This window comes from Drosophila ananassae, chromosome 3R (assembly GCF_017639315.1).
Source record: "Drosophila ananassae strain 14024-0371.13 chromosome 3R, ASM1763931v2, whole genome shotgun sequence".
Classification (NCBI taxonomy): domain Eukaryota; kingdom Metazoa; phylum Arthropoda; class Insecta; order Diptera; family Drosophilidae; genus Drosophila; species Drosophila ananassae.
The window spans coordinates 21,501,246-21,519,927 of NC_057930.1; the positions used below are offsets into that span (position 1 = coordinate 21,501,246).

The 18,682-nt window shown below is 43.2% G+C and overlaps 4 protein-coding genes across 6 annotated transcripts; 2 read left to right on the forward strand and 2 right to left on the reverse strand.

Moving 5' to 3' along the window:
* Positions 1-1,841: 1,841 nt before the first annotated feature.
* On the reverse strand, positions 1,842-10,567 carry LOC6498166 (protein diaphanous). Of its 3 annotated transcripts, none has more exons than XM_001962184.4 (5): positions 10,319-10,567; positions 7,967-8,286; positions 3,743-5,689; positions 3,154-3,684; positions 1,842-3,091 (listed from the first exon to the last, which is right to left on the reverse strand). In XM_001962184.4, exons 2-5 carry the CDS (start codon positions 8,283-8,285, stop codon positions 2,619-2,621), a joined length of 3,270 nt encoding a protein of 1,089 aa, XP_001962220.1. In that variant the 5' UTR covers position 8,286; positions 10,319-10,567; the 3' UTR covers positions 1,842-2,618. The 3 variants fall into 3 exon arrangements, with proteins under 3 accessions (XP_001962220.1, XP_014761994.1, XP_032307394.1); XM_014906508.3 differs by having other exon boundaries at positions 10,000-10,567; XM_032451503.2 differs by lacking the exon at positions 10,319-10,567 and adding an exon at positions 8,360-8,394.
* A 370-nt stretch (positions 10,568-10,937) lies between these two features.
* Positions 10,938-14,298, forward strand: LOC6497371 (ATP-dependent DNA/RNA helicase DHX36). The gene is made up of 6 exons (XM_001962183.4): positions 10,938-12,890; positions 12,946-13,338; positions 13,395-13,508; positions 13,569-13,841; positions 13,905-14,033; positions 14,092-14,298. The coding sequence occupies exons 1-6, from the start codon at positions 11,053-11,055 to the stop codon at positions 14,168-14,170; spliced, it is 2,826 nt and encodes a 941-aa protein (XP_001962219.1). The 5' UTR covers positions 10,938-11,052; the 3' UTR covers positions 14,171-14,298.
* LOC6498164 (guanine nucleotide-binding protein-like 1) lies at positions 14,173-16,768 on the reverse strand. Its single transcript, XM_001962182.4, has 4 exons — positions 16,575-16,768; positions 16,167-16,495; positions 14,910-16,101; positions 14,173-14,443 (listed from the first exon to the last, which is right to left on the reverse strand). The coding sequence occupies exons 1-4, from the start codon at positions 16,651-16,653 to the stop codon at positions 14,316-14,318; spliced, it is 1,728 nt and encodes a 575-aa protein (XP_001962218.1). The 5' UTR covers positions 16,654-16,768; the 3' UTR covers positions 14,173-14,315.
* On the forward strand, positions 16,768-18,462 carry LOC6497372 (alpha-methylacyl-CoA racemase). The gene is made up of 3 exons (XM_001962181.4): positions 16,768-16,835; positions 17,063-17,170; positions 17,229-18,462. The coding sequence occupies exons 1-3, from the start codon at positions 16,824-16,826 to the stop codon at positions 18,240-18,242; spliced, it is 1,134 nt and encodes a 377-aa protein (XP_001962217.2). The 5' UTR covers positions 16,768-16,823; the 3' UTR covers positions 18,243-18,462.
* Positions 18,463-18,682: the final 220 nt, after the last annotated feature.

The following is an 18,682-nucleotide window of genomic DNA, read 5'->3' on the forward strand; positions in this document are numbered from 1 at the left end:
AAAGGCGATTTTATGACGGCCCCGAACAGACAGGACTCTAAGGATCCGATCGCAACGTAACGGTTGCACGGAGACACCAAACACGGCTTATAAGGTGGGATGTTGCCAGTGGGCCTCTGGGTGACCTGCCCATCGGTAGGGATCATAAAATGTTCACACAACAATTAGACAGCCACAGCCCAGATTTTTTCCTATGCCTCGTCGCTTTTTTTTTCGCAAATCGTCATCAATTCGGGGGAATTTACTGCGTGGGCTGGGCCTGGGGCAAGGGTAGGTCTGTCCTCTATATGGGTTTCACGAGTTTCGGGCTCAAATCTCTCTATCAGGCACGGGCAAGTCATGTAACAGGGTATCACTTTACCTGGAAGTCATTAGGGGCACACAAAAAGACTAATCCCTAAGTGAGGTATGTAAACATATGGTAATCCTCCATTCTAGAACATGGTTCGAGATCAATCAAGGATTCATTTATTTATGAGATTATATTGGATTATTAGATTTTATTATTTTGCAATAATATGATATTTGGTTTAATAAAATCATGGGAATCGTGGTATTTTAAATAATCTTTATTCGAAAAAAGGGTTCTTTTTTAAATTTTGGTTAAAATAAATTCTTTAAAACGGAAATACCTTATGTATTTTAATCATATTACGTATATTATGATAGTATAGTATCTAATACGTTTAAGAATATTATTGGAATTAATAAACTTCAAGTAATCTTCATTCAAAAAAAGATTCATTGTAAATTATAGTTTATCATAATCTTGTATATTCTTTAAAAGGGAAATAGCTGAGAATACCTCTAAGGAACTATTACTATCGAAATTATTTTATTTTATACCTTTTATAGAATTTTAATGAAAGTGGAATATTATTAAATTTATCCCAGAAATTCATAGACATTTTTTATTAATAGTCTAATTATTAATTTTATAAAGAGGAGTCATTGTTTAAGAATTTTTAAGTTTAACAATCTATGATAATATTTATTTTTCATAATATTTTTATGAAAATTTATTTACTTGTTTGAAAACTTGTTTAAATTATATAAAATCCAATAAAACCTTTCCAAGATACTTTATACTTGTAACATCTTTATCTTCCAATCATCGAAGAATACCTTTTTGAATCCCAATCTTTATCAATGACAGAATCTATCCATCCCTAAACACTCTAATGCATCTCTATCTGGATGTCGTAAATTAAAATCTGTCCCCCATAGACTTTAACAACCTGTAAAGAACCCAAAAAATAAAGGTATTTATATATTTTGCCTCAATTATGTTAATAAATCCATAAAGAAAGCAAAGCAAGCGCCATTCGCCCATAAAGCAGACTCCGAAATAAAACTCGAGGAGCAATCAGACTGCTCAGAGATATAGTTATAGAATGCCACGGCCCTAGACCCGTTCAGATATAATAATAACTCATATATGTGAGTACGATTTGTGGGTATAATGTGTTCGACGTCGCCAGACGGATGTGTGTCTTTGTTGTGCGGCATTTTTTTTTCTATTTCGCTGTTTGGCGGTTCGTTTAACGTTTTGGAGAGTTTTATGGCCATTGGCCCCGGGGCCAAACCCCACCATCCGATATACCCCCACGGTCCCGCTCCATCCCACAGCAAGTGCATTTTGCGTTGTAGGGGACGGCCACCGCCTCCTCAACCATCACACAATCAAACACCTTTATGGGTGCCGCGACATTAGCGATAAAATATCTTTGTTAATAAAACAAATTAAAGTGGAGAAGACCAACAAAAAACCACACAAGTCACAATTGCGCGGAAAACCCAAAAAGTAAAATTATTTTTGGATTCAACGACAAACTCTCCTCTTTTTTTCAATTTTGGTAAAAAGTTTATTTTAAATATACGATAATTGTCCAAAAAATAGGCATAAATTAACAATGTTAAGTATAGCACAGTTTTGGGGAAATTAAAAAAACAGATTTAAGGGGGGATAATCGCTTAAAAACAAATTAAATACAAAAGGAATTTCATTTCGTTATAAATCTCGCTCTAAATGAGTGTGCCTCGAAAACGAAGTGCACAGCATTAGGATTAGAACAAGCCACAGTATCATAGGAATATAATGTTTACAATAGTTTGACATAGTTTTCAAGTTATTATTTTCTCGTCATAGTATAGAAGTTTCTCAGTTTCAGATGTAAAAGCGTATAAAAAATATATATGTCTTAATGGAAGAAGGCGTAAAAATATTTTTTGTTTTATGTATTTTTGCAAGGCTGACTTAAGATCCGTTTATTGAAGACATTATTTAGTTTCTAATTTTACATTTTTAATTGAATTTAATGTTTAAAAAAATAAAAAAATAAATAAGATAATACAAATTAAAAAATTTTTCATTTTCAGCAATGCCATAACACTTAAAATATTTTCACAAACTACCTCCAAGTGTTTAGTACTTAGCAGGCATTCCACAAATTTTTAGTCTAAACCTAATGGATATGCCGATCGAGTTAATATGTAAACAAGGCAACACACATAGATACAGATACTTTGATTTACATAGCTAATGTCCTAGGCCCTAGATCGCTACAGATGTCTATTTATATATATACAGAGGGAGGAAGAGTGTTGGACTAACGAGACTACGCGGAACCGAGCACCTCGTTGAGGATCATCTCGCGGGTCATCAGTTGGCCGTTGTTGACCCGCGTCCGCGATCGACTCCGACTGAGTTGGGCCCTCCGCTCCGCTCCCGCCGGTCGTTGGCGGCGCGCCTGCCTGTTCCGCTGCCCGAAGGCAGAGCCTGTCTGGAGAGCCTCCAGCAGGCTGTCCATCACGCCCTCCTGCGTCTGTGGCCCGTCCATGTCCACCAGGGCGGTCTTGTGTTTCTGGCGCTCCTGCTGTTCCCGAATGGATTGCTCTCGGGCCTCTTGCAGTCGGCGCTTCCTCTCCAGCTCCTCGCGCTGCTTCACATTTTCGTTGTACGCCGCCTGGAAGGCATCCTTGAACGTCTTTATGTCCGCAAAGAACTCTTCCATGGTGTATTTGTTCGGATCGAAGGCATAGTACTCGCTGAGGTCCTTGAACAGTTTCTCCATTTGTAATTGCATTTTGCCTTTAAGAGAAAAATTTCCATGTTATTATGGTAACTACGATTGTAATGGCATCCAAACTCACCCAACACATCCACTTGCTGCCGGCACTCCTCGGCAAACTTGCTCATCACCTCGCTGAACTTATCATCATCGCACTGCGGCACCTTATTGTTTTGCAGATCTGTTTCCAGATTCTTAACAGCCGAGTTCATTGAACGCATCGCCTTCTGAATACCATCCATGTTCACCCTGGACGCCTTGTCCACGTGCGATAGATCGTCATAGAAGTTGAGGGCATCCGGAAATCGCTTCTCCACCAAATCAGCCAAATAATGGAGCAGTGTCTGCTTATTATCCGAATCTTTCGTGTTGGTCAGCTTGGTGAGATAACTGATTTCGAAACCGAAAGCGGCTTCATTCTTGGATCCCGAATTCATGTAGTTTCCGAGCAGGAGAATCAGTTCCAAGATCTTGGAGAACTTCTGGCTGTTTCGCACTTCCTCGCAAGCCGCTGTTCCCGCCACAATGTCCGGCTTGATATCCTGCACCATGTCCGCGTAGGTCAGCTTAAAGTTCAGATTATGAAGACGCGGCGACAGACGTTTGATTTCACCTGAAAATCAAATAAAAAGTTACTATTTTGTTGAAGAATTCCTGTTTTTTCCACTCACCTATGGTAGCTGCAAACTGTTCAATTGGTGGCAAGGGTTCTCCCTTCGCCTTAATCTCCTGCAGACGCTTGAGTTGCTCTGGTGGCGGCAGGTAATTGATAAGTTGCTGCAGGATGTTGCTGGACAGGATGGCGGTGTCGCAACGCAGCAGACATATCTTGATCTGTTCGTAGGACAGGTGTTTCAGGGAGCCGCCCAGCATGATGGCCAGATTCTGGGCCGTCTTTCCATCCAGCACCCGCAAATCGATGTTCTTCTTGCTGAGCGTCGTCGGCTTGTCCACTGCATCCTTTTGCTCCTTCTTGACCGGCTTGGAGGAGAACTTCATAGCCACCTCGGCTAGGAATTCCTCCTGAGCCAGCTTATCCTCCTGACACTTAACCCAGAAGGCTTTCTCCGACATATTGTTGGGAGCGATGGCCTTCCAGTTGGCCCGTTTCATTGGATTCTTCACCTCCCACTTCTTCTTCGGCTTGAGGCCGTGCGGGAGTACGGGAACCAGCATCATGGGCGGTGGTGGAGGACCTCCGGGTCGAATCATTCCCGGCATAGGTGGCGGCGGTGGACCTCCCCTACCCATACCGGGCATGGGAGGCGGAGGAGGTGGTCCGCCGCCCATACCAGGCATTGGAGGTGGAGGAGGCGGTGGCGGACCGCCTCCCGCTCTTCCCGGCATAGGTGGCGGCGGCGGAGGTGGTGGACCTCCTCCTGGCGGGGGCGGCGGCATGGGTATGTTGACTTTCGGCAACTTATTTGGCGACGGAGCCGCCACACCATTGGACTCCATCAGCTTGACCTTTTCCTCGAGATGAGCCGCCTTCGCTTCCGCCTCCTGCTTCGCGCTTACCAGCAGCTCGATCTTCTTCTCGTACTCCTCCGCCTTCTTGGCCTCCTTGGCCTTGGACTTCTCAACCATCTCGTCGAGGAGCAGCGAGGTGTCTATTTTGAAGTCCCTGTTCTCGAAATTCGGATCACAGTAACCCTTGTGGAAGACAATCTGTGAGATGCACTCTTCGATCAGCTGATAGTAGGCTGTCCGGAAGTAGAAGTCGTCCCTGATGTACAGCAGATGCTGCAGGATGGACAGGAAGTAGGGCTCGGAAGGGGTGTCGGTGACCTGGTTCTTCAGCACCTCAAAGCAATCCGTGGCATCGTCCATGTTGAAGGTGACACTGTCGAATCGCTGGATGAACTCCTCGAAGTCATCCTCTCGACTTTCGTTGAAGATTTTGAAATGCTGCTGCAGTGCCTCGTTGTTACTAGCCTCCACTATTTTGTTGAAGTCCTCCAGGTGATCGTAGAGACCCATTCGCATGATCTCGCAGCGCAGATGGAGGCGGAAGTTCAGGTCCGTGGGCGTGTTAGTGAGGGTGTTGATAAAAATCAGGCTGTGACAGGCCAGTTCCTTTTTAGGATCATGCTTGTCCGTCACAAAAAGGGCATCCACAATGGGTCGGAACCTCTCGCTCGCCTTGAAGGAGGTGGATGCTATTGTGCTGATGGCTCTCAGCACCTTCTCGTAGCCATTTCGTTCGTTGACTAGGCAAAATGAAGCCAACAACTTGAGAGCCTCGCCCATGGTCTGCGGCTTTCGGGGATCCAGGGATTGCGCCAGGAGCAGCAACACACTATGCTGATCCGGATTAAGGATGACATTCAGACCCCATGTGTTATTCATGATCGCTTTCAAGCACCGAATCGCCTCAAACTCGATCCTGTCCGAGGTGCGATCCTTTTTGGACCGGGACAGTAGCTTCTCGATCTGACCGATACCCGGCAGCCCGAACTCCTTGATCCACGAGATCGGGTTGCTGGTGAGGGCCACCCGTAGCGATTCCACGCACTGGTACACTTTGTGCTCGCTGTGCTCTCCATTCTGCAGGTATTCCACGTAGTCCGAGGGCTTCTCGAAGCGGGAGTTGGCGCTGCGCTCCAGTGAGTTCTTGCCTGGAAAAGAGGAAATGGATTAGTGAAGCTATTCGATTACTGAGGTTTGTAACTTGCAAGCAAACTATAGTCACAGTCATGAAGGCAAAATAGATTACATTTTCCTTCATTTTTATCATTATTTCCCAAAGTTCACACCCCTTTCCTTAACCTACTTTCAGTGAGTCATTTCCCCGCAAAAATAGAACGTAACTTTCTTAAAAAGCTATAGCTTTGAGGCTCGATAAGAAAATATAATTAATAAAATAGTAACAAAAAATCATGATGTATGAGTAGATACTACTATTTATAATTATTTAAAAATATGTAAATGGATAGTCATCAGTAAAATATATTACTTCTAACTACTACTCTAACAACCTTCGAATGGGCCTTTAAAAAAACATAAAAATCAATCAAAAACCCAGCCCACACTTTATAAATTTATCCATCAACACCCCAACTACGCTAACTGTTTTGATAATTAACTTGAAACGCCAATCCAAGCGTGTTAATGAACAGCTTTTTGTGCGATTATTTTCTGCCAGCCCATTGTTTGAGTTTTAAATTTAATTTCGAACCACCACACAGGTGTATGTGGTGGCTTGGTGGTTCTGCCACAATAATCATGACCAACGAAAGAAGTATTTACTTCAGATTCCAACTTTTTGAATTGTTTACTAAGGTAAATTCATATATGCAACCTGTTGAATGCACTTGCCACTCACTCTATGGATAAATTGACGCCATCAGAATTTATTTTCAGCTTGATTTTGTCATAAGGTGTTTAGCTTTTCCATTTACATACATATTTGCATTTTATGGCAGGTCTAAAGTGTAAGAAAAATAACCTCGTTTGGGAGAGTATTTCTCAACCGAAGCTCTCTCATATTTTGCACTTGAAGAAAATTATTCCATTCTATAATGAGTATATTTTTTAAACAATATATTATTTTGTTTATATTTCATTTAGAGGCTATACTCATTGAATCATTGTACTGTTCTTGCTTATAAATTAAGGGGGGTTTCTATATTGTTGGGTTAAAAAAATGCATTTTTTATTCATGTTTTAAGAATCTTCTCCTAAATTTAAGAAATTTCATGCGTGGATCAGCAATATTCCAAAATTTATAAGCCTCTTTTTCGAGAAAACTTAAAAAGCGTTTTTTTCGAAACTGCGTTTTTTTTAAAGAGGTGGGACTTCTACAAAGCGCATTAGTTTTGAAATAGTTTTAAAAATTTGTACACATGTTTATTGGAGAAGTACTAAAGACTGGTATCTCAATTGTCCAAAAAAGATTCTACATTTGCCATTTTTTCACCCAACAAGGTGGAAACCCCCCATTTATACAAAGAACGCATGACGACCACAGAGTAGAGGGGTACTTTAAAAAAAACTGACTTTCTCACTGCCACTTGACGTAATTTATAAGTAATTGTATAATATGCATATAGTATGGTAAAAATGTCAATGTCTTTGGCTCTAGCTTATTTTTCGCGGCATGACTTTTGTCATGCATTCTTCGTATAATTATTTGATAAAAAAAAAAATAAGTAAAAAAATAATAAAAGAAGAGGATGGAAAGTACAAGGTTGTGGAGCAATTTAGTCGAGCTGAGCCGTTACAAACGATAAGAAAACTTTGGTTTCTGGCGGCAGTCTCCGCAGCAGTTGTACGCAACCCAAGCCATGAGCTGATAATGGACCCAGCATGTGGGCCATCCATGGGCAAATGGGAAGTTAACTGGAGCGAGAAGCCGCCAAGAATGAAGCTGAAAGCTGAGCCAGCAATGAAATATGTGTGTGCCCAAGATAGCTAGCGATCTGCTACAACGATAATTAAATACTTGGAATAAGTATTTAATTCTTGAATTAAAATACAATTGATTTAATACAATTTTATATAAAATTGAAATTTTTAAAGAAAAATTATGACGTCACACTTCCCATTATCTTCTAATGAGAACAATGTCAACAAAAATGAAAAATAAATGATGATGACAACCCTTAAATAACGGTTTATGTGATATGAAAACAAATAGAAGAGACTACGGCGAAGGTGAGTGCAAATAAATTGGCAAAATAAAACAGAAGGTGAGCAAACAGAGAGCGAAATTAGCAGTCGCACGCACGCACACCACGATAAACTGTCAAGCACACAGATACACGTACCGTTACCTGCTAATCTTATCAGAATTGGAATGCAATATACCACGGAATACAACAAAAACAAAGAAACAGTAAAAGAGTCATCGCAGTTCACAATAAAAATCAATTAAAAGGCGATTTTTTTTTTACCTTTTAAATGCCACAAAATCATATCCTGACGCTGTGACTTTGTCTTGGCCAGTAATGGTTCCCGCTTATCCTTCGGTATGTTCATGTCGTCGATGATCTCCAGGAACTTGGCATTTATCTCCTCCTCGCTGAGATTCTGGATGTACTCCTTCCAGTCCTCCACGCCCTGCACGGCATCCGCCTCGGAGGAAACGGGTCGTCCGCCATGGGTGAGGGTTCCGCTGTTGATGCCGCTGCCACCTTTCGATTTCGAGGGTCGTCCGAAGAGACTCTCCAAGATCCCACCACCTGTGGACTTGGTTTTTTCGTGACGAGACATTCTACAAAAAAAAATTAATAAAATTAAAATATATATATTCTAAGAATTATTAAAGAAATAAATATTTTTCAGACCCTCTATGTTTAAGACGCATTTTTGCAAAACAAAAGCGGGGACATGCGCAGTTTTATTTCAAAAAACAAAAAAAAAGGAAGAAAATGCCAAAAGGAAATTCTACAAACAGCTGTTTTTTGTTTACACTTTGAGAAGTACTTTTTCAGGTGGTTTTCCCAAAAAAAAAATACAATCAATGGATGAAAGATTTCCCATTTATTTACAAATTTTTAGTGGGCTACCCATTATGCCGAATCAGCCTCAATGGCGGCATTAAAAGTATTCAATTAGCATTCAGTTTCTAACCAGCTACAGTGAAGCCTCATAAAAAATAACTTTTATTCTTTAAATTACAGACATTTTTTAGTCATTTGTCAATGATTTTAAGGGTCTTGCTATCTATTTTTTTAATCTAACTTTAGATAAGAGGTACTACCTTACAATTCCAGTGGAAAAATCAACCAAAACAGCACTCCTAGTAGGGAAATCATCCAATCACCACTGTGATAAACAAATGATTCGAAGCGTGAAAACGACTGATTAGAATTATAAACAAAAAGCCAAAAATAAACCAAACAAATTGGACAAATTCATCAAATTATAAGGCGCACTAAATTGTACAAAATGATGAGATAATCATTGCTACCAAAATAGGAAAAAAATAAAACAAAAATTATGGTTTTTGGGTGATTCATTTGGCCCGAAAACGCCGGCCGTTGGCGTTCAAATCTTTGCCTCTATTGGAAGGATCCGATGGAAGGCGGTGGTGAGAAGCGCTGGAATCGAGGCACCTAATGAATCACTAATGGAGCCAGCAGCTGGAGAGGTGAGCCAGGCGAGAGGCGGGAGAAGATTACAAAAAGCAGAAGCCCAACAGGTTTTGCTTATTTTTCTGGCTCACTGAGAAATCTTATATTTAAAAACGATTTAGGAAGTAATAATATAGATTTTTAAGAGGTTCCTTAGTTAAAAGGAGTTACCTACTTATTTTAAAACTTATCTGAACAAAAAATAAATAAAAATACAATATATTCTTAAAACTAAGAGCTAATAGCTTCAGAGCCATAGTTATATTTTCTCTCAGTGTAACTAAACGGGCGTGCCAACTGTCAGTAGATCATTCACATTTCAAGACTAGAGAAAATCAAATTTAATATTTATTGTGACTCCGCAAAAGGCCAATTGGGAACGGGAACGAGAATGTCTAGATCTTGGAGAGTCGAGTGGTGGCTGCTGGTATGGTGTTGTGGTGTTGCAAGTGTGTGGGAAGTGGCGCAGAAGTGGCTGTGTGGCCGGAGCGGAGTGGAGCGACAAGTTCAAGCAGGGCAACAATTTCTTTTCAGGTCGCTAGCTGGCTAAGCATGTGCGGAGGAAATGCTTTCAACAAGATTTCTTTTGCCAAAGAATTTAAAGCAATTACAGACACAGGCCACAGGCTATATTTTGTTTACATGCCTATGAAGGCACTGCTCCCTGGGTGGATAGATGGGTGTGTGTTGTTGTTGTTGTGCCGCTGCTGCAGCCGCTGCAACTGCTTCTAAAATGTAAACAAGCTTGTAGAACACAGGCACCGTCTAACAGCTACGCCTGGAATTCCAAGAAAGAGCCAGTTTTTAAAAAGAAGCGAGAATTGAAGTCTAATAAAAAAAAATGGGCTCACCTTCGCTTGATATCTGTGTCGCCTGTTCACTTTTGATTTTTTTTCGGTGGTTTACGTCATAAGACAGAAAAATAATGGCTTGGCAGTCTCACCCATACACACACACACCTTAACATACAGTTGCGATCAAACGGCTTTGCCTGCTTGCTTCTTCTCTTGTTTTTGTTGTTATTGTGGCTGTTTGTGGCCTATGGCTTTTTTGTTTGTTTTATTGCGCGACGCTGACGTCGACGCCGCTTCAAACACACACTTTTTCTGCGTGGTTTAAAATACTCGTCATCTAAACCACTCCTGGCCAAGTCAAGCGGCTATATCTTACTTTTCAGTTGCTTTTGTTTGTGCCACCACTTGTTGCTCTGCGACCGCGGATGATACATGAAATACAACCAGATTTTGGCTATATTGGCTCTCTGAACGCTTCGGCTTTATCGTTTTCTATCCACTTGGCACGTAGATCGCTTTCACAGCCCGGCCGAAAAAAATGCGCAAAATTCTCGTAAAATTGAAATACAGCGTTCTGCTCGGCGATCGGAATAAGATTACAGTGTGACCAAACTCTTTCGGTTAAAATCCGATAACATTTCATCCTAATGCCAACTTTTTAATAATCTAAACCGTTACAAAGTTTAAATATTTATCTTTATGTTTTTCATAGTTTAATATTGATTTGGTTCTGAAAGATTTGAAAATGACTTAAATAAATACATAAAACTTTTAAATTCGGTCTAATGAATCTACACATAGTCCCAAGGTGAGTCTTATTGAAGTCAAATACTTGTTTAATGAAAAGTACTTTTATGTTTGTGGGCTATTTAGTTTTAACAATTTTTCAATTTTTTTTCACCTAAAAACAGCATTATTTGTAGTTTTTCTTAACTTTTGACCAAACGATCGAAACAAATAAACCAAGTTGGCAGTTCCTTTCTGTGTTGAGAAACCCAACTAGGTGGCAACCCTAAAAAGTGGCACTTCAATTTGACAGTTCTTGCATTTGGTTGAAAATTTGTTAAAATTCCTTTCCGCTTTTCCGTAGGATTTCTTAATTAAACTAAAATGCAAAGGGATCGAGAGTCTTCGGGGGTATACGCCCGCAAAGGCAACCGACCCCCTGGACTGAGGGGCAAAGAAATAGGCCTGTATTACCGGAATCTGGCGCGTCAGCGTAAAAAGGAGTCCGGCGAACAAGGATCATCGGAGGAGCCTGCAATTAACTTAGGATGCAATGTTAGTGCTCCTGCCGGTGTCCTCCTTAAGGTAACCGAGTTTATCCGTGAGTACAAGGAGGCTTTGGCCAGTGAGAGATGCGATGTGGACGCGCAGTTTAAACAACAATTTGGACACATTTTGAGTGTGAATTTCGAGTCCTTCGTCTTGGAGACGAAGGAGAAGCACAGCGGCCGGTGTCACGAAAATCACACACTAGACGAGAGGCTAAAGCATGAGCTGGAGCAGCGCCAGCGAAGTGAACTCGGCAGAAAGCGGATGGCGGGACGACATAACCTTCCCACCATGAAATATGCGACCGAAATTCTCCAGGCTGTGCAGGAGAACCAGGTCATTCTCATAGTGGGTAGCACTGGATGTGGCAAGACCACTCAGGTCCCGCAGATTCTACTCGACGACGCCATCTCCAATGGCCGTGGTTCCTCGTGTACCATTGTTTGCACCCAACCGCGCCGGATCTCGGCCATCACCATAGCCGAATGGGTTGGCTACGAGCGCTGCGAAGGTCTCGGCCAGTCGGTGGGCTATCAGATTCGTCTCGAGTCGCAAAAGGCACGTGATCGCGCCTCCATTACTTACTGCACCACAGGGGTTCTTCTGCAAAAGCTTCAGGGAGATCCCTTAATGCACAACCTGAGTGTATTGATCCTGGATGAGATCCACGAGCGGAGTGTAGAAACGGACTTGCTGATGGGCCTGCTGAAGGCCATCCTGCCCCACCGTCCCGAGTTGAAGGTCATCCTCATGAGTGCCACGGTGCGCGAACAAGATTTTTGCGATTATTTCGACAATTGTCCCATGTTTCGCATCGAAGGAGTGATGTTCCCCGTGCAGATGCTCTACCTGGAAGACGTCTTGGCCAAGACCAACTACGACTTCCGCAAATCGAGCAAAAACGCTCGCCGTCCCAAGCGCTACAATTCCGAGCAGCAAATGCAATTTATGGCCATGATAGAGCCCTATATTCGAACCATCAGGAACTCATATGACGGCCGGGTGTTGGATAAGTTGCGTCTGCCAGAGTCGGAGGGTTGCGAAGACTTAGGATTCATTGCCGATCTAGTCTACTACATCTGTGATAGGGAGCCCGATGGAGCCATTCTGGTCTTCCTGCCGGGCTACGACAAAATCTCCCAATTGTACAATCTACTCGACAAGCCGTCCATACCTTTGGGCCAGCGATGGAGGGACCACATGGTCCTCTTTGCCCTCCACTCCCTGATCCATTCGTCGGAGCAACAGGCCGTCTTTCGACGACCCCCGACTGGGAAACGCAAGGTCATCATTTCCTCCATCATATCCGAGTCTTCGGTGACCATCGACGACGTGGTCTATGTGATCAACTGCGGGAAGACCAAGTGCACCAACTATGACATCGAAACTAATATCCAAACCTTGGAGGAGGTCTGGGTAACAAAGGCGAATACCCAGCAGCGAAAGGGAAGAGCAGGACGCGTGCGACCAGGAATCTGCTACAATCTGTTCAGTCGAGCTCGTGAAACTAGGATGGAGGAAGTGCCCACTCCGGAGATTCTCAGGTCCAAGTTGGAGTCCATAATATTGAACTTGAAGCTGTTGCACATCGACAATCCGTATAACTTCCTCCGCACCCTTATCAATGCCCCCAATCCGGAAGCCATCAAGATTGGGGTGGACCTGCTGATGCGGTGAGTGGAAAGAGGTTTTCCGGAGATATTTCTCTAAATTATAATGTCTTTACAGCATGGGAGCTTTAGATTCGAATGGAATCCTCACCCCACTAGGCATGCATCTGGCCAAGCTGCCCATTGATCCGCAAATGGGAAAAATGATCCTGATGTCGGCACTTTTCTGTTGCTTGGATCCCATTACCTCTGCGGCGGCAGCCCTATCCTACAAGTCGCCTTTCTACTCGCCCCTGGGACAGGAGAGCCGGTTGGACGAGATCAAGCGAGACCTGGCCCGCAACATGCGGAGTGATCACTTGCTGGTCCACAATACTGTCATTGGGTTTAGAGAGAGTCGCTCTACACGCAGCGACCGAGACTTTTGCCGCAAAAACTTTCTTAGTTTCATGACTATGCAGCAGATCGAGAATATGAAAGGACAATTTTCCGAACTTCTTTTCAACTCAAAGTTAGTCAAAAAATTGTATATTCCCTCATGTTTCTTAACCTTTATTCTCTTGACAGATTTGTGACGTCCAAGAACTGCAGGGATGGCATTTCCAACATGAATTCCAGCAAGATTCCCCTCCTGAGAGCCATTATTGGTGCTGGCCTCTATCCCAACATGGCCCACATGAGGTGGGATTTAATAAACTATTCTTTGAAAAATCTACAAAACTAATTAAATAATTTTAACAGAAAATCCCGGCAGCTGAAGAACAAGGTGCGGGCTATCCATCACATGACCACTGATGATGGCCGCCGTGTGAACTTCCATCCGTCCTCCATAAACAGTGGCGGGACCGGCTTTGAGTCCGACTACTTTGTTTACTTTCAACGTCAACGTTCGACCGATCTGTTCCTGCTCGACTCGACAATGGTCTTTCCCATGGCGCTGCTCATTTTTGGCGATGGAGTGGAGACAGGTGTGCTCAACGATAGACCTTATATATGTGTTGCCAAGACATATTAGTAAGTATTTCTCTTAAATATAAAATCTTGGATATTTTAATGTTTTATTTTTTAATTCCACAGCTTCAAATGTGATACCGAAACTGCTGAGGTGGTTTTGGAACTTCGTACTCACCTAGAGAAGCTACTACTAAGAAAGGCATTGTACCCAGCTCCGATAGGAGAAAATGGTTTTGAAAAGCTATTATTCAAGTAAGAAAAGCCCACTTATTCTTAAATATTTCTTATAATTTTCTTTTATCTTTTTCAGAGCCATTGAACAGCTTCTGTCGCTGGATGAGAAGATGGGCGAGGATGACATCAGCTCTGATGAAATCGACGACATATAATCTGCCTCAAATTATTGTGGTGTTTCCATATTTATTTTTCAATACAAAACCATTTGGCATGTAATAAAAACAAAACTTTTTTGTTAATAATAAATTATGAGTGCAAACTAGTCATGCAGTAACAAAAGCGTCTCTTCGAATCGGACTAATCGTCCTCTAAAAGGGCAAACACATTGCGAGATCTGGGGGGATCCATCTCAATGGCGCATTCGTCCTCATCGGCATTGGTCTCATCGTTGGAGCTGTCCTCGTCCTCGTCATCACTGTCGGCAGCTGAAAAAAAAAAATATATAATATATCATATATTATATCATATCATATAAGATATATATCAAAGTGGTTCAAAAGGCACATTATGGCCTCTAGCGCTGGCTATATCTTTTCCAATATTTATCCGATTCTAGAGCGGAATAGCTTAATAGATTCGTGAAACGATTCCCTATCAAACTGCATTAAAATCTAGAAACAAAATATTTTTCCGATTTTTTGTAAAATTTTCTGGGGCATCCCCTTCGAAGTGGTTGAAAAGTGCATGGAGGCACATTATGGCCTCTAGCGATGGCTATATCTTTTCCAATATTCATCCGATTCTAGAGCGGAATACCGTAAAAGATTTGTGGAACGATTCCTATCAAAACTGCATTAAAATCAAGAAACAAAATATTTTTCCGATTTTTTGTAAAATTTTCTGGAGCATCCCCTTTAGTGGTTGATTAAAATCCAGGAACTAAATACTTACTGTCTGAGCAAACGGAGGAAGTGTCCCCATTGGTCTCACTCTCAGGTTCGTCTAGTTCTAGCTGTTGGTACTTTCGAACCTCCGCCAAGTCCGGATGTTGCAGCCAGTGATCCCGGCGCTCCTCATAGCCGGTGGGATAAAACTGCAAAACCAACTGCTGTTGGCCGGCAAGGCACAAGCGCAGAATGTGATTGGCGGCTCGATAGCGATCCGGTCGGGCCGCTTTGGCCGTCAGGAATCCCCTCTTGTAGGCCCAAGCGTCGGAAATGGCTACGGCTGACCACTCGTCATAGTCCTCCGGCAAGTGGAGTCTCAAAAGCTGAGGAAGGTTCAAGTGCTCTCCCAGGAATTTCAGCGAGCGATAGGGCACCGCCAGTTGGGAGATCGGAAAACTGCCCAATAGGACCTGAAGGCTCTTTGGTGTCGTCGAGGGAAATACTAAGCCAGGACAGTCGCACAGGCGGACGAGTGGGGTCAAGAAAATAGTTTGAAAATGCTTTGTGTGTCCCGGGGTGCGACTCACACTGACCACTTTGCGTCCTTTCAGGGCGTTGATCAGAGAAGACTTGCCCACGTTGGGGAAGCCGATGCAACCGATCGTCAGGACTCCATTGTGGTACTTAACGTGCTCATGCGGTGTGGTGTCGATGCTGCTGCTGATCTTCAGCTCACCTTCAACCGCAGCCGTTACATCCTCTAGTATGTCCAGGTGGTCACTGCTCATATCCTCACGGATCTTTTTCTCCCACTCCTTTAGGTCTACTTCCCCCTGGACATAACGCTGGCACTCCTTGTAGATGTTATACACTCCTTCCATGCTCCTGCGATGCGCCTGGGGTCCACGTTGACTTCCTTTACGGGATCGTGGTAAGAATGAGGCAAATAATACGACGGGCAGTTGGGGATAGCGCTCTTTAAAGTACTCTCGCCAGGCTACCACAACCTGCGGCTCCACCAGATCCACCTTGTTGAATACCACAATGGCCTGCTTTTTGAGGGTGTTTATAATGTAGTCGTACAAAGAGGGCGGAAACATCAGCGTGGCGTATCGCACGTCGACAATGATCAGCAGGATGTCCGAGAACTCCAGGACACGCCACAGCTGACGCCAGGTCTCTAAATTAAGCTCGAACAGAGAAAGCTCCTTAGAATCGCTGGCGCGCTGTTTCTTTTGCAGTTCGTCCACATATTCCTGGCGATGAAAAAGATTAAGCAATCATTTAAAATATATAAGCTAGGGCTCATGGCCTGACCTACCTTAAAATACCGATTCTCGCTGCGATCGAGCTGCTCCTTGGTGTTATCCGGACTCCAGGTTGGTCGCACGGGAAAGTCACAGTTGGCAAAGAATCGTTCGTCCACCTCACGTTCCTTGGCACTGAGCACGTCCAGGGGCTTGAAGCCTTCCTGCTTCATTTGCTCCAGTTCCTTCTTGCCCTCCTGGTAGAACTGGAGGTTATAACGATTGACGTTCTTATTCCGATTTCCGCCACGACCAAAAGGTTGCTCCATCAGTTTCCTGGTGGTTTCGGGCACATCGCTGTCCTCGTAGGACTCCTGGGTGCTTCTTAGGTATTTGGGCGGACCTACCGGCAAGCCATTGTTAGTCATATCTCTTAAGTTTCCTTTCCTCCCCCTTTTCACAGGTGGGCACTGTTTTCTCACCTTTCGTACTGCGCTTCTGCAGCATTTGATCCTTCTTTTTCTTGCCGCTGAAGGCCACCTTGCGCCGCTGCTGTGGCATTGTCCTGCTGTTTCTCACTTCTGGATAATTTAGTTATTCGGTTTAATGTTGTTAATTGTAATTGAATGTTGTTGCCGCTTCCCCTTTGGCGAATTAAATATTTTCAGCCAGGTTGGCAGCTTTGTCAAGGTAACAAAAAAGGGTTGTCGAGCTTTCCAAAGCTTACATATATGGCGCTAAAGGTATTTTATTTTATTCTTAGGATATATGCCCTATATTATAGGAAATACCAGGGAATTTACTACAAATTAAATCAATTTTTAAAGCTTACGATTTGAAAGCTAAAGATAATATATTATTTTAATAATTGCCCCCCTTGAGGGGGTCAACAAGTTGGCAATCCCCGAATAACAATGTTCAAAGTGCAATTACTTCTTTCTTTAATTTTTAACCAAATACTCCACAAAAGATGCCGCTGAAGGGCATTAAAGTACTGGAATTCGTGGGCTTGGCCCCAGGACCACTTTGCGGCAAGATACTCAACGACTTTGGGGCAACAGTAACCCGCATCGACAAGGTAAACAAATCCGCAGACCACAAGACTGTCTCCTAATTAAATTAGTACTGATTTCCAGATTCTTGATAATCCCCTCGATGTACTGCAGCAGGGAAAACGTACCATGAGCCTCGATTTAAAGAATCCGAAAGGCCAGGCATTGGTACGCCGACTGGCCAGCAAGTGTGATGTGCTCATCGAACCCTTTCGGCCGGGTGTGATGGAGAAATTGAACCTCGGACCCGCCCAGTTATGTGCCGAGAATCCCCGCCTGATTTATGCCCGTCTTACAGGGTTCGGACAGCACGGCCGACTGGCCCCAAGGGCGGGCCATGACATCAACTACGCCGCCATGTCGGGAGTGCTCTCCATGTTGGGCCGCCGAACGGAGAAACCCACTGCACCCATTAATCTCCTCGCTGATTTCGCCGGTGGCAGTGTCATGTGCGCCTTAGGCATCTGCCTTGCTCTCCTGGAGCGTCACAACTCCGGGCGCGGCCAGGTAGTAGATTCCTCCATGGTGGAGGGAGCTGCTTATGTGGCCAGTTGGCTCTTCATGTCCCGGAATCTACCAGTTTGGGGACACGAGCGAGGCAGCAACTTCTTGGACGGTGGCGCCTATTGCTATGATACCTACGAAACAAAGGATGGTCTCTTTATGTCCGTGGGCGCCTTGGAGCCGCAGTTCTTTGAAGTGCTGAGAGGGTGTCTGAACCTACCGGAGGATCTCTCCCAGTTTGCACCGAATGACCAGGAGCGAGGCAGGAGACTGTTGACAGAAGCCTTCCTAACCAAAACCCAAGCGGAATGGTCGCAGATCTTCGAAGATTTGGATGCTTGCGTCTATCCTGTCTTGGATTACCGGGAGGTTCACAAACACGATCACAACCAGGCGAGGGATTCGTTTGAAGGGATAGGCGATGTAGTAGCGCCACGTCCAGCTCCACGGCTGAGCAGAACTCCTGGAAAACCAACCCAAGAGCGTGATAACAAGCAACTAGAACTGATTGATGAATTGGAATTGGAAGCTGGGGAGTTGAAGGAGTTGCTCGATTCGGGTGTCCTTAATCTTCCCAAGAATGCTAAGCTTTAGAAGGATCAGTAATATATATCAGTTCAGTAATATATATTTTATGATTTATTTTTTGTAAAGATTTTATTTGTATAAATTTTTTATTAAAACTGTCTTGCTTACCTTTGTTTTTGAAGAGATCTGTTGGAAGCCAAGTCCCTCTTCATGGATCAAATCAGACTAGAAAATAATACCTCTATAGGTAGAAATAAAACACATTTTAGCTTTTTTTGCTCTTGCATTCAAAGATCTTTTATTCTCGCATCTCTTGCACACAAACACATATTACATTTGCTAAAATTTCGCGTACAAACTATCAGTCATACAATTTGTTAACGAACAGTTGGGCCGCACTTTGATATTCATAGGGATTATACTGAGAATAAACAAAAATTGAGTTTATGATTTATATTTTATGATTTATGATCTCCTATATAATCGAGTGCTTAACCTTTCCGTTC

Excerpts from the sequence above, each read along its gene's own strand:
- LOC6498166 (XM_032451503.2), bottom strand. The coding sequence starts at position 8,379 with ATGCGTCTTAAACATAGAGG. Across the intron at positions 5,690-7,966 it reads GATTTTGTGGCATTTAAAAG|GCAAGAACTCACTGGAGCGC; the intron begins GTAAAAAAAAAA and ends CCTCTTTTCCAG. Across the intron at positions 3,092-3,153 it reads GCAGCAAGTGGATGTGTTGG|GCAAAATGCAATTACAAATG; the intron begins GTGAGTTTGGAT and ends TTTCTCTTAAAG.
- LOC6497371 (XM_001962183.4), top strand. The coding sequence starts at position 11,053 with ATGCAAAGGGATCGAGAGTCTTCGGGGGTATACGCCCGCAAAGGCAAC. Across the intron at positions 13,339-13,394 it reads GAACTTCTTTTCAACTCAAA|ATTTGTGACGTCCAAGAACT; the intron begins GTTAGTCAAAAA and ends TTCTCTTGACAG. Across the intron at positions 13,842-13,904 it reads TGTGTTGCCAAGACATATTA|CTTCAAATGTGATACCGAAA; the intron begins GTAAGTATTTCT and ends TTAATTCCACAG.
- LOC6498164 (XM_001962182.4), bottom strand. The coding sequence starts at position 16,653 with ATGCCACAGCAGCGGCGCAAGGTGGCCTTCAGCGGCAAGAAAAAGAAG. Across the intron at positions 16,496-16,574 it reads GCAGAAGCGCAGTACGAAAG|GTCCGCCCAAATACCTAAGA; the intron begins GTGAGAAAACAG and ends GCTTGCCGGTAG. Across the intron at positions 16,102-16,166 it reads GCGAGAATCGGTATTTTAAG|GAATATGTGGACGAACTGCA; the intron begins GTAGGTCAGGCC and ends TTTCATCGCCAG.
- LOC6497372 (XM_001962181.4), top strand. Across the intron at positions 17,171-17,228 it reads CAGTAACCCGCATCGACAAG|ATTCTTGATAATCCCCTCGA; the intron begins GTAAACAAATCC and ends ACTGATTTCCAG.